This window comes from Podarcis cretensis, assembly GCF_951804945.1.
Source record: "Podarcis cretensis genome assembly, chromosome: 1".
Taxonomy (NCBI): Eukaryota; Metazoa; Chordata; class Lepidosauria; order Squamata; family Lacertidae; genus Podarcis; species Podarcis cretensis.
The window spans coordinates 76,194,017-76,207,563 of NC_137170.1; the positions used below are offsets into that span (position 1 = coordinate 76,194,017).

The following is a 13,547-nucleotide window of genomic DNA, read 5'->3' on the forward strand; positions in this document are numbered from 1 at the left end:
TGGATTGTTTTATTTGATGTTTTAATGTGCTGTAAAGCGCTGTTTGTTTCTTAAAAATTTAAAGTGATAAAGAAATGAAATGAATACTATGACTACCACTATTATAGGTTACGTGTTTTCCTTCACTTAACCAGGACATTTCCTCCAAGTAGTTTTTAATGTGTGATATTTTTAATGTGTGATATTTTGGTGTTTTTTGGTTTCTATGGAAGCCGCCCAGAGTGGCTGGGGAAACCCAGCCAGATGGGCAGGGTACAAATAATGAATTATTATTATTATTATTATTATTATTATTATTATTATTATTATTACTAGAACCAGGGACTGTAATAAGTCTTTTACACAGAAACTCCCCGTATAGTTGTAGTGATCCACACCCTGAATACCTCTACAGGTAATCCTACTCCAGCCTTCTCAAGTGATACAAGTAGGAGTAGGAGAAAAGTCTACTCCTTGCTTTCCCCTGCCTTCCTGAGAAGAACTTTTTACACTACATGGAGCCTATCTTGTACCGAAAGAATGCTATCTGGCAGGAAATCATTCCAGATGTTCTCTGGAGAATCTCACATCATGAGTACTCCTCCTCCAGTAACTCTCCCCACCTGCCATAGCTCCATGACAAAAAAAGACAAAACTCTGAAGCCAGACTTTCTGTACTTTAGGTAAAAGTTTACTATCCCCTTGATATTGTGGGATCACAATGTAATTCCAACAAACTGATTAGGAGATCTCTCTCTGTACACAAAGACACATGAGAAAAAAAAATGGAAATAATAAATTTGGAGTGTATACTGAAAAAGCATCAGTGAAGAATTTATAGGATCCCTTCTATAGTCATGCAAATATATATATATATATATATATATATATATATATATATATATATAAATAAATGTGTGAACCTTAAGTTCAAAAAAGTGACGGAAATTGCAAGATGGGCAGACATACTGAGAGAGGGCACATGTCCTTCAGCAGCTCAGCTGAGTGGGAGTAGTCAGCAGCTCTCTTATTTTGGACTCTGTGCTATTTGCATACTCTTTCAGATTCATTTGCTGTCTCTTTTCTTGCTGAAAGGGGAGAGAAGATGGGAAGTCCCTGCTGAGGAGGAGGTGGGAAGTCCCTGCTTCTACCCTTTTATGAGAAGAACAACTTTGGTTATTTTGTGGTCATGAACAAGTTCCGCATATTGCTGCAGCTGCAATGGCAAAGTCAAGCCCAGCCATGGGGGGAGACCTCTCAGGGATCTGGTGTTCTCTGGCTACTAAGAGTCAGCCCTGGACAGTCCAAGCAGTCAGCTCTGGAGAAAAGCCTGAAATTCAAGTCTTCCTGAAACCAACCAACTGATTAGGAGAGCTAGAATTTTAAAGAAAAATGAAAAAAACCAAGTTGTTTTTCATATTTCACAGGTTTTTAGACTGGATGCATTGTTTTACGGTGGATGCATTGCCCAGAACTCCATGTTCAGCCCAGAGGAGCCAAGGGGGAAGAACGCTGCAAAACTGTCAAATCAAAGGAAAAGTCTATTTAGAAATAATGTGTACAGGGCATAGGAAGGTCAAAGGAAGGTGGAAAAGGAGCATGCAATAAATCGATACTGGGAAGCTATTTAGTCCAACAACAGTTATGTTGTATCTATGTGCCTAAAACAGGACTCTCTTGTCTAATCTGTCTGAGAGTGGTTTAACCATCAATCCCTCTCCCAAGGAACTCTGTAGCTCTGTGAGGGGAATAGGGGTTTCCTAACAATTCTCAGCACCCTTAACAAATCACAGTTCCCAGGATTCTTTGGAGGGGGGGCGGTAGCCATGACTGGTTAAAATTGTATAATTCTACTTTAAATGTAGGGACGCGGGTGGCGCTCTGGGTAAAACCTCAGCGCCTAGGACTTGCTGATCGCATGGTCGGTGGTTCGAATCCCCGCGGCAGGGTGCGCTCCCGTCGTTCGGTCCCAGCGCCTGCCAACCTAGCAGTTCGAAAGCACCTCCAGGTGCAAGTAGATAAATAGGGACCGCTTACCAGCGGTAAGGTAAACTGTGTTCCGTGTGCTGCGCTGGCTTGCCAGATGCAGCTTGTCACGCTGGCCACGTGACCCGGAAGTGTCTGCGGACAGCGCTGGCTCCCGGCCTATAGAGTGAGATGAGCGCACAACCCTAGAGTCTGGCAAGACTGGCCCGTACGGGCAGGGGTACCTTTACCTTTTTTACTTTAAATGTATGGTACATATTCATTTTCTTTTACTTTCTTGCATGCCATCTAGCTGTTCTAACCAACCCATAAAGATATTAAGTCGATTCTGGGGCAAACCTACAACCCACCACTGATTTTTAAATCTGTCATGGTCCCCCACAAAACTATGGATTGAATTTGTTTTCTTCTGTAACATGGGAGCCAAGAACACCTGTATCTCTAGCTTTCTGGTGATGGAGAAGCAGGCAGTTGGAACTTAGCTTTTCTTAGCCTTTTCCTACCAAGCTTGCTGATTCTGTTGCCGTTCCTGTCTGGTGGGTTGCAGTGGCCTATGAAGGAAACAACCCACCCCCAAGGAAAATGTTGTGTGTACAAGCAGTCTCAGAATAGTACAGGCCAACTGGGGTGGAGCTTTCCTTGGCTGGGTGGAGAGCACTGCTCAGCATCCTTAAGTCAAGTGTCTAGACCTTGGCACTGCATCCTTCCAGAGGACAGCGTCTCCTTTGGCAACCCCCCAAAGGTAAAGGTAAAGGTACCCCTGCCCGTACGGGCCAGTCTTGACAGACTCTGGGGTTGTGCGCCCATCTCACTTAAGAGGCCAGGGGCCAGCGCTGTCCGGAGACACTTCCGGGTCACGTGGCCAGCGTGACATCGCTGCTCTGGCCAGAGCCAGAGCCAGAGCCGCACACGGAAACGCCGTTTACCTTCCCGCTGGTAAGCGGTCCCTATTTATCTACTTGCACCCGGAGGTGCTTTCGAACTGCTAGGTTGGCAGGCGCTGGGACCGAGCAGCGGGAGCGCACCCTGCCGCAGGGATTCGAACCGCCGACCTTTCGATCGGCAAGCCCTAGGCGCTGAGGCTTTAACCCACAGCGCCACCTGCGTCCCCAAAGGTAGCAGCTCCTTAAACAAGGACTCTTGGGGCAGGGCGAGTAGGGCTGAGAAGGAGGGACAGTCCAACCCTTGATGACACACATATAGCTCTCACCCCCAGATCATTCAAGGGAGAAATTCCTTAGATAAAAATGACTCCCAAGCAAAGTTTCCTCTGTAACAGGGGTAACCAGTGCGGTTCAGGTCTTGTTCGATTACAACAGCCATTTTTCCCTGGCCCTTAGCTGTGCTGGCTGGAGCTGATGAGAGCAGAGATATTGGGGTCCAGTCTTTCTCTTCCAGGGCTGCATCTACATTTGTCACCAGGGGGACATATAAAACACATGGGAACCATAATTCAGCACTATCAGCTGTGAATGCATTTTGCAATTTAAAGTCAGGATATTTCTGCCTTATAACCAGAGTTCATAAAGTTGTTTGCATCTACCTTTTAAGCCCCACTGAATTCACTGTGATAAATATGCTTAAGTATTGATGCATCTGACGTTGAAACCACAGCAATTTAAAGAAGAACCAGTAGAAATAGGATGAAAGGAAACAGGTGTTAGGAAATAAGAGGCCCATTGCTTCAAGTCTGTAAGTCTGCATCTGCACTCCAAATGCCTATATATATATATATATATATATCTAAAAGTTAGAAATAATTTTAGCCACCCAACTATTTGGGATATCCATAGCATAAAAATGTTTCGCAGCTGGCATGCCTCATGGAGTAACGATTTGGTGCTGTGACACAGAACCAGGTGTGCAGGGTCTGGAAAAAACAACAGGGAAAGCAATAAGCTGCTGCAGGATACTCTTGCATTTACTACAGGGGTCTAGCACCTATGGAGTACATGACATGTGTCCACTGGGATCCATAACTGACCGGCTGTATAGACCTGAACAAGAACCAGAATCAACCAAGGCACCATGCCAATTTAAACAAGCAGTCAAAGCAACTGTTGGGAGAAAATACTAGGAGGATGCCTCTTCATGACAGCTTATATATATTCTGGCAGGGGCAGAGAGACACCCTGATCTCAAGCTTTTTTATGAGCTGGGAGATGCATTAACCAAGACCGCAGCTACTGCCCATTGTAGCAATAGCTTCGTAGCCAGATACCATTGTGGAAAGGCCTTGGGACTGTATCATCGATGGTAAAGCTTCTCTTTTTCTGCCCTAATCTGCCGCCCTCCATTTCACATCGCTGCCTGGCCCTTCCCTCCTTCACTCCCAGGAGAAGGAACTCTTCTTTCTCTAGCTGACGGTAAACAGGCGCCGTGGCACGAAGGCCCAGCCTTCACAGCCAGAGCTGCAGTGGAAGGAGGGGGCGGGGAAACACACACACACACACACACACCCTCCTGCTAGCATTGAAAAAGACATCCAGCTGCTCCACTCACTCTGCCAAGATGGAATGAGGAGCTGCCGAAGAACAAACACAGAAAGCAGCATAGGGGTGGGAGGCTTCTCTGCAGCCAGGCAGGGAGCTTCATTTCTGAGAAGGGAGATGCAGCCATCCCGCACAGACACGCCCAGCACACACACCACAAATGTCTGCCCCTAGTCGGCTCCTAATCCTCACAGCTGCCTGTTGCTTCCCACTCACTCCGCACTGCATCCTCCATCCGTGGCTCGTAAGGGCTTTGGCAAAAGTGATCGCACTGAGCTGCTCCTCCTCCTCCTACCCAGTTATTACTTCCTCGCCACTATGCTGATCTCAGTACACTACAAACCCACTCCCTCAAAATGGTCGCTTCAGAGGCCATCTCATGTCGGCAAAGCCAGCTATCAAAACACAGCTTGTTAGCACAGGGCTGGTAGCAGGCTGTGCACTCTACCCTGAAAGTTAATGCTGTCTTCTTTCCCTTATAGACCAAGGCTCCAATGGAACTTAAAAACCACAGGATTCAGCAGATGGAACATACAGTACTCCTTGAAAGCTCAGCTTTTATTTTTTAAACGTTTCTAGAATTCACAGTTGAAGAGGGGAGGGAAAATATTGCTTGTGTGCTGGCATGTTTGTTGAAAACAAGAAGAGGGAAAGATTTGGGATGGGGGGGGGTGGGAGGGAGGGAAGTCTTTCAGCACAGCTCACAGTTCATGCATCTACTAACAAGCTGAAAGTTCCCCCTCCTGCGTTCCCACACCCTCACAAGAGAAATGAAACAACACGTTCCATGTGCTGTGACCTCCCCTCTCCTTTCGGATTGCAGAAGCAGACCAATTAAGCAACATGCATGTGAATTTGCAAATGTGTCCTAATATACAGTACGGAGGATATTTTATGCAGAGGACAGCTCTACGTTGAGTTCTAACATGCAGAAATGAGAAATGATACAAGGGATGTGGAAGCAGAGCAGCACATATCCTTAAGTTCACTGGACAACATTCCTCTTTTCCTCTCTCTTTGTGAACCAGGAATAGCCAAGTGGAGTGGAGTCACTAGAGCAAAGCAGGGTGTGGCAAGTCTGGAAACAAATCTTTCAATTAGAAGCCATCAGAGGCTCCAGACTTGGGGAGCCTCGGGTTGAGAACAGTTGAACAAAATGGTCTGCTATTTATTACTGAATGGAAATTAAAAAACAACCCTGAGGAATCCAAGCAGCGCCTTTTCTGCATGATTCTCACACAGCAACATGTTGGCAGCTCCACAAGAGGGTGGGCCATATGTTTTTGGACACAATAAGCTAATTCAGCTGCGCTTTTTAAACTCTTGTCACTCACAGCTCTGCCATATCAGCTTCTATTAATAAGGTATCTGAGCTTCTCTCTCTCACACCCACACACGGCAGGCATATTAGGAATATTTCCAATGTTACTAGGAAGCAGATTGCTGGATGTTTAACAAATACTGGCAAAAGAGAGAGATAGAAAGACAGTGCTTCCTTCTGTAGGGCAGAAATTCTGGAGAAATAACCTGCTGACCACTTCCTGGTCTTTCTGCCTTCTGTGTCCGTGCTGCTCCACATCCACGACACAGGACTCAAAGCCTTCATATTCTCCCAGTCAGTGCAAAAAGCAAGTGGGCAGCATGCAAAAAAATAAATCATGGAAATAGGCACTGAGGCACACTTCAGTGCTGGTGGCGCTGCCAAGCTGTGTGAGGAAACTGGGATACCAAAAGCAGATGCTCTGCACAGCTTAATGTGCTGTAAGCTTTGGACTGCTGCTCCTGCAGAGATGGAAGATTCCAAAAAAGGGCTCTGCTTCTGAGCAAGTCAGCAGTCTGGCTGATTTACTTACAAAAATGAAAGAGATCATATTAAGCCTAAGTACACTTATCCAGGCAGGCAAGCCTGGAGAACATGAGTCACGTTGATCACTGCAACTGAAGACAGCTGCTCCGCATCCTCCTCAGCAGAGCCATAGCTCCTCACCATTCAGAGGCTTGGAGCAAGAGCTGCATGCAGGCAAAGGTCTAGCAGGGGTGAATATTGGTAATCTTTGGTAATATGGTGCGCCCTGAGCAAGGCCAAAATTGGGCACTCCCAAATGAATCTTCTCAATTTTGCACCACCTCGGCTCAGCACCCTGTGCAGGGGAACCGCCCACATTGTCCTAAATCCAGTGCTGGTTGCAGAGACGTCTAGGATCCTGAAGCAAGTGATTCCTTCCTCTCTCACCAGCCAAGTCCAGGAAAGACCAAGTGCCCCCTCCAAGTGGACCCTCACTGACCTGCATTGCATTTGTAGGCCTCCTTGTGCCTTGCTGCCCCAACGTCCCAATGTGGTTTTGGAAGAAAGCGCTGGGACTTTTGCTATGTTTTCCTGTTACTTTATTTTTTTAAAAAATAATTTTTATTAACCGACCAATCAAATCAAATCGCATCACATAAATTCCGAATTACAAAGCCAAATTTTAAATTTTTGTTGAGGGGACCCATATTTCAAGTTCCGAAGGGGGATTCCGATCAACTTCTTGCTACTGCGTTCATATCCAAATCAGTCCAAATAAAGTTCATAATTCTATCCAGTCTTATCTTGCTGTTTCCACATCTCATCTTGTTCATATATTTTTTCTTTTTTCTTTATGATCTCTTCTGATAATCTCCTTAAGCAGATAAACACCAATTATATCCTGTGTGAATTTTTCCATTTGTCCAATCCTCATATCGAGATGGTTTCCATATATCATCACTTTCATAAATAACACCACTCTTTCCATCATTAATCTCAGGATCTGTTGTTCTTAAGTCCCACTGAGGAGTCTCACCCACAATATAAAAACAGCTCTTTTCCTCCTCCCAGACTCAAGTCCTCCAACAAAGCTTGCCAACATGGCGACGGTATTTTTAACTGCGTCATTTCAAAGCTCTTAAACTTTCCACACTCTTCTTAAAACATGCTTTGGTTAGAAAATTTATCTCCACACGTCGTAAATCCACAGCTTAAGTCATTAAAACAGCATTTCTGACTTGTGGGGGGGGGATTCTTGTTTAATCACATAGAGGAAAGAAAGGAAAGTTTTTCCCCCCTCCCCCATCCAGTCCCTTTGCCATACCGAGTCTTGGCATATCTTCTCATGATTGATTCTTGTTCCTCCGACTCGTCTTGTTTATCAGAGAACTCTTCAGTTAGCAGTCTTTACTCCCCCTCCTTCCTTGAAATATGTGCATTCGCTTCTTCCTAATTGTTCCTTTTGAAGTTCTTGCAGCTAGCGGCGCAGATCAGAGACAGCGTCCAGGAGCACCGAGATCCACAGGAGGGCATTCTGCCTAGTGCCCCCATCCCCACAAATTCGGGGGTGATATAGGGCACAGCAGGCAAGGGCAGGGCCCCCCACAACCTTGGGGGGGTAGGGAGGCTATTTACTCCCATCACAGCCTCCTAATTACCTCCTGTGGGTCGGAGAGATGTTATTGTTAGCCATCTTCCGATGCGCCCCTAGTGGCCCCTCGTTTTCCTGTTACTTTAGGACAGGTAGTCAAAGAGAGAATTCCTGTTCTATTCCTCTTCTAAATCCAGCGCAGGATTTACTAACCTGTCCACCCCCAAAAAAGTCCGTAGAGCAGGAACAGGGAAAACTTGTGGCATGCCAGAAGTTGCTGGAGCACAACTGCCATCATCCCTGACCATTGGCAATGCTGGCTGGGAATGATGGAAGTTGGGAGTCCCAACAACATCTGGAGGGCCACAAGTTCCCCTCACGCTCAGCAGCAGGTGGTATGCATAGAACTTTATGCAGATTCAGCTGTGGAAAAAGATGGTTGTGCTTGAATGTCCGCCCCCACCCTATCCCAGACTCAGCACATTCAAGAAATGCTTGCCTTTGAGTAAAATACTCGTTGCACAAGAGGATCAACCTTCTCTATTCCATTTGGTTCAACAATATTGAAGCATATTTATCAAACAAGCTTCCTGCTTTTTGATAAAAGGCTCCAAAAGCTCTTCAGTTTGTATAAATCAAGATAATGTCACTTCCAACAGTGCCTTACATAAAAGGGCTACCATTTATCCTAAATTCGGCAAAGGTTGCTCAAGAGCCTTGCAATTCAAATCTGAGCATTTTTATTCAATTTATACAATCAACAGCCTTCCCTGTAACCGAAGTTCTCTGAGCAGTTTACAGGGATTAAAACCAAACGAAAAGTACAACAAAATGAAAATAAAACAAAGGTAACACAATTATGACATCACAACCAGTCACAGTCCTGTTTTCCATCAGCCATTAAAGCACTCATCTCAGACGGCCAAGCAGCTTACTTCTATAAAGAAGCTAAACCAGGAGTGGGAAACCTCACCCAACCTGAATGTGGCCCTTCAGCTCTCTCCATTTGGCCCTCAGAACTCTCCCCAGGTCACATCTCTCACTGGCCCTACTTCACATATTAAGGTCTTCACCTTGTAGGAATGTGTCCCTGAGCTCTAATAAAGCTTCTTGTCTGTCTGGAAGGAGGGCAGAGAAGGGTATGCGAGTGTGTGTGCAGAAACTTCACAGGTGGTGAAATTTACATGTGTTCCTCTGGACACTTTGGCTTCTGCTCCCACCCACCACTGCCATGTGGCCCACAGATGGTTGCCCAAAAGGGAATGCAGCCGTTGGGCTGAAACATGATCTCTCAGTGCTTGAGACTGACTAATGGTAAATGCACACAAGGACACCAGAGCAAAGCAACCTATGGCGGGCGGAATGTTAAAGAGCCAGGACGTAGACTTCAAAAGTGGTGGTGGTGGGGTCAGAAGATGAGGAGAGGAGAACAGGAATGTCAGGGATAAGGTACAATGTAATAAGGTATTCCTACAGACAGGTGCTCTGGTAGGTTACTGATAACAATGCAGAAGTTTCTGCTGTGGCTGATTCACCTCTTAAACTGAGAAGTGCCACAGATATAGGCACTTTGTCAGATTCTGGGTGTTTGAGTTTTGGACACTACACAATTATTTTGCATGCACTTTTAGCACAGAGCATGATACGAAGCTCCAAAAGGGGCTAGGAGACGGTCTGCACTCTGTAACCCAAAGCTCTGTTTGCAGGTTAGTTCAAACTAGCCTGGATTATATACTGTGTCCAAAAGCAAAAAGTCAACAGAGTCAACAGCTGCACCACTTTCAGTAGGAAGTTTAGTTAAGTTATAATATGTATGTTTGCCATTATAGAAAATAGCTATTCTCTCTTCTTTTTCCTCTCCTCCTTTTTTGCATTGTTTTATTAAGGGCAGATAATGTTCCAGAGAGCTGTTGAGGAACAAACCGCTTTTCTACCCCTTCTCATTCTTACAACATTCCAGCCCCCTCCAGCCCCCATGGTTCCTGCTTACCAACATAGTATGTGCTAGGAGCCGGCTGGTCATCTAGCCTTGATTCCAAGATACTTGAGGTCTGCGAATCGTGACGAAGCCACAATGCCACACCTAGAATTATTCCTCCTGCCAGCTGAAAAGAAATTTAAGAAGGCAGGTTAACATGACCCCTTCAAATAAATGGGGGAAAAGAGATTGCTCGTGCCATAAAACGATTTACCAAAACATTCCAAACCTCGTCACACACCCAAGATGCACTAAACACCCAGGCAAATGTGGGCAGGGTCTGTGAGATGGGATGAGGGATAAGAAGAAGAAGAGTTTGGATTTGATATCCCCCTTTATCACTACCCGAAGGAGTCTCAAAGCGGCTAACATTCTCCTTTCCCTTCCTCCCCCACAACAAACACTCTGTGAGGTGAGTGGGGCTGAGAGGCTTCAGAGAAGTGTGACTGGCCCAAGGTCACCCAGCAGCTGCATGTGGAGGACCGGAGATGCAAACCCGGTTCCCCAGATTACGAAGCTAATGCTCTTAACCACTACACCACACTGGCTCTCAAGAGATTAAATGAGGTTACAGTTTTGTTTAAAAGACCTCATCTGTACCAAACATATATCCAAACACAATCCTCAGGCTGACTTAGTCATTCATTTCCTTCCAGCAACCCAAATGAGACACTTATCGATAGGGTTCTTTTCATCCCAGTGAGATTAGAAAGTTATGTTTGAATCTATGTCCTAGGGTATCAGCTGGGGGCTACATTAGCACATAATTAATTACAATGGCACTCGAGTAGCAGAAGAGCATTTCCAGTGCCTTAACTACCAAAAGTGTGCTTGTTGTGAAGCATCAGAAAATGTGCGAAGTGTAGTGTGGCTCAAAGAATTTCATTTCATGAAGACCCTATGCTAGGATACTTGTATTGATCATTGTGTCATATTCTTTAAAATATATAGGCAATGACTGATGAAGCTACAGGTGTCGCTGAATAATCTTGCTACTGATCATGGGGTGGAGTCTCAGCATCTTGAATCATTCTTGCACATCCCCATGATGGCAAATTATGATACACCTTTTTTTATTTTAAAAAAGTATACTTAAACTGGCTACTTTTAGCTTTAAGGATATTAAAGTAGCCAGCTTAAGCAGTCTTTTTGAAATGCATGTTTGTATTTTTTTCTTTTTTGTACTTTCTTCGAAGCAGAACAGGAAACATTACATAAAGGGGCAGGGGTAAAGTTAAGGTACCCCTGACCGTTAGGTCTAGTTGCGGACAACTCTGGAGTTGCACGCTCATCTCACTCTACAGGCCAAGGGAGCCGGCAATTTGGGGTGAGAAGGAGAAAAGGCAAGAAAGCGAAAAACACGGTTGCACTAACAGAAGTCTTTGCAGAGATGTCCACTAGTGAGGCTCATTAGTTGAAAGCCTCAGGGTAGCTTTTTGAGGGAAGTGACATAGATTTTGCAAAGAGAAGTTAGACACTGGCCTTGTTTTCATGTCCCAATATGCCACAACCAATTTGGGCACATCCAGACTTGCCCCACCGCTTTCATCCAAGGAAGCCTGATCTTTACCATTGAATCAGAGCAAACTTCAATAGGATTTTCTCAGGACTGATGCTTCCTCCAATTTATTGCTGAAGAGTAGATTTCCCAGGGAAAAGTGGTGGGGGAAGGGCAAAACTGCTCAAACCCATGCCTAGAAAGTGCATGACAAGCAGAAACCACTCAGACTCACACTTTCTAGGCATGGGACCAGAACAAGTCTAGACGAGCCCTATGCTGTTCTAAGTACCAATGTACCTCCTTCCTGCCATGGGCTTCTCCCTCATGGAGCACCTTTGGGGCTCAAAAAAGTCACAGCGTGGCTTCTCATTATTTTTATTTTTCAAATTTATTTTGTCAGGTGTGTCCAACTAGCAGTATGCCAGAAATAAGCTAAGAACAAACCTTGGTTGATTTCTGGCTTACCACATGCGGTTTGCTTGCAGCAAGCAAGCAAGCCATAGTCTGGATATGGACAACACCAAAAGCCACAAAGAACAGCCACACACTCATCCACTCCTATTTGTACACTCATAGTAAGGTGAACATGGAGTGGTGGATACAATCAACCTGGCCACCACTTACTTCATCCTTCTGCCACCACTCTCCTCTTCCTCCTCATTTTTAGCCTTGCAACAACATAGTCTCTATATTTGAACTGCATAATGCAGGTGTGCACCGAAGCGCTGTAATGCACCTGGCATAAGGTGGTGCTGTGGGAACTTGGGGTTGTGCCGCAAAAACATTATCATTTCCCCACATCTCACATCTCTGTAGCTTTCTCCAGTGCAACGTCTTTACCGGCTACAAGATATTCCCAGTTTTAAAATACTGGTTCTTTCTCTGAGATACCAGACCAGGATTATAGTCGCACAGTTTTTCCCATAGCTTCTTCCATTCAAGGAGTGCTATTTTCAAAAGCAAGGCAATTCAAAACTCATGGCAACTGAGTCTAGTTTTGCAAAATACAGTGTTAAGTACTTAATTTGTTTTGGAGGTCCGTACTTAACCTGAAACTGTTCTTAACCTGAAGCACCACTTTAGCTAATGGGGCCTCCTGCTGCAGCCGCGCCACCAGAACACGATTTCTGTTCTCATCCTGAAGCAAAGTTCTTAACCCGAAGCACTATTTCTGGGTTCGCGGAGTCTGTAACCTGAAGCGTATGTAACCTGAGGTACCACTGTAAACATGGTATGAAGGATATTTAAATTTGGACTCCAAAAGACACTGAACAGCTGAGAGAAGAAAGGTAAAAAGAGACAAAAGTATGGGAAATGCCCGGGCCAATCTTGTTAAAAGGGGTATGTGGTACAGCTGCACTGAATCTCCCTCTGCAGTACAGAAAGAAAGAAATCACGCTAAAGAAGATGGAAGCAGAGTTTAGTATTATACATTGCTGTTTGTGAGGAGCATTCCCCTCCCTCCCCATCTTTGAATGTGATTTAAAGGCAAGTGGCAAGTCCACCATAATTCTGGCTTCTACTTCACCATCTGACAAACAAAACAACAGCCCTGAGCTGCTCATAAAAAAGAAAAAACCCAAGAGGAAAACTAAACACTGGCGCAGACTGCAATTTTGCTTTTTCCACTCAGAGTCGGCAAGAATTCTGACAAATTGAAAACACACTGCAATGGGCCTGATCTTTGGCATACTGTTTTTTCCAGTTGCTGTTCCAGGTGTCCAATTCTGCTTTCCAAATAAGATAATGCTTCAGCTGCCTGAGCAACACCGCAGAGCTAGAGAACAGTGCAATCTTCCGTTTCTCATGGGAAAACTGGTGGGAGGCAAATGGGTGATGTCTGCAGAAGAGCACAAATGTAACACTTGCCCCATGTACACATTTCACAGTCACCAAAGAGTCTCATTCTTCTCTCTTTTAAAGAAAGTTACCAAAGTCAGTCTCTCCTGCTCAGATTTTTTTTTTAAATAGTATATTCAAGCATGCAGATTTTGTAAAAAAAACCCACACCAAATCTTTACTTTATGAGATATACATCCAATAAATACATTGCATGCCATGTCAAATTTTATGTATTGTTTTTTATGCAGATTTTATGTATTGTTATATACATTCTAACTTATTGTCCACTGCTTTATACAAAGCTACCCTCCCCTTCCATTCTGCAAATGGATGGAGCTTCCTGACCCCCCCCCCCCCCGCACGCACATTGACATACCGTATTTTCACTCCAT

General features: G+C 44.9%; 1 protein-coding gene across 1 annotated transcript in view; it reads right to left on the reverse strand.

Moving 5' to 3' along the window:
* Positions 1-13,547, reverse strand: part of CD81 (CD81 molecule) — a 63,953-nt gene that overhangs the window by 23,186 nt on the left and 27,220 nt on the right. Inside the window, exon 2 of the mRNA XM_079988007.1 lies at positions 9,825-9,939. Coding sequence (XP_079844133.1) covers positions 9,825-9,939 — 115 coding nt within the window. The remainder of the gene's footprint in view (positions 1-9,824; positions 9,940-13,547) is intronic.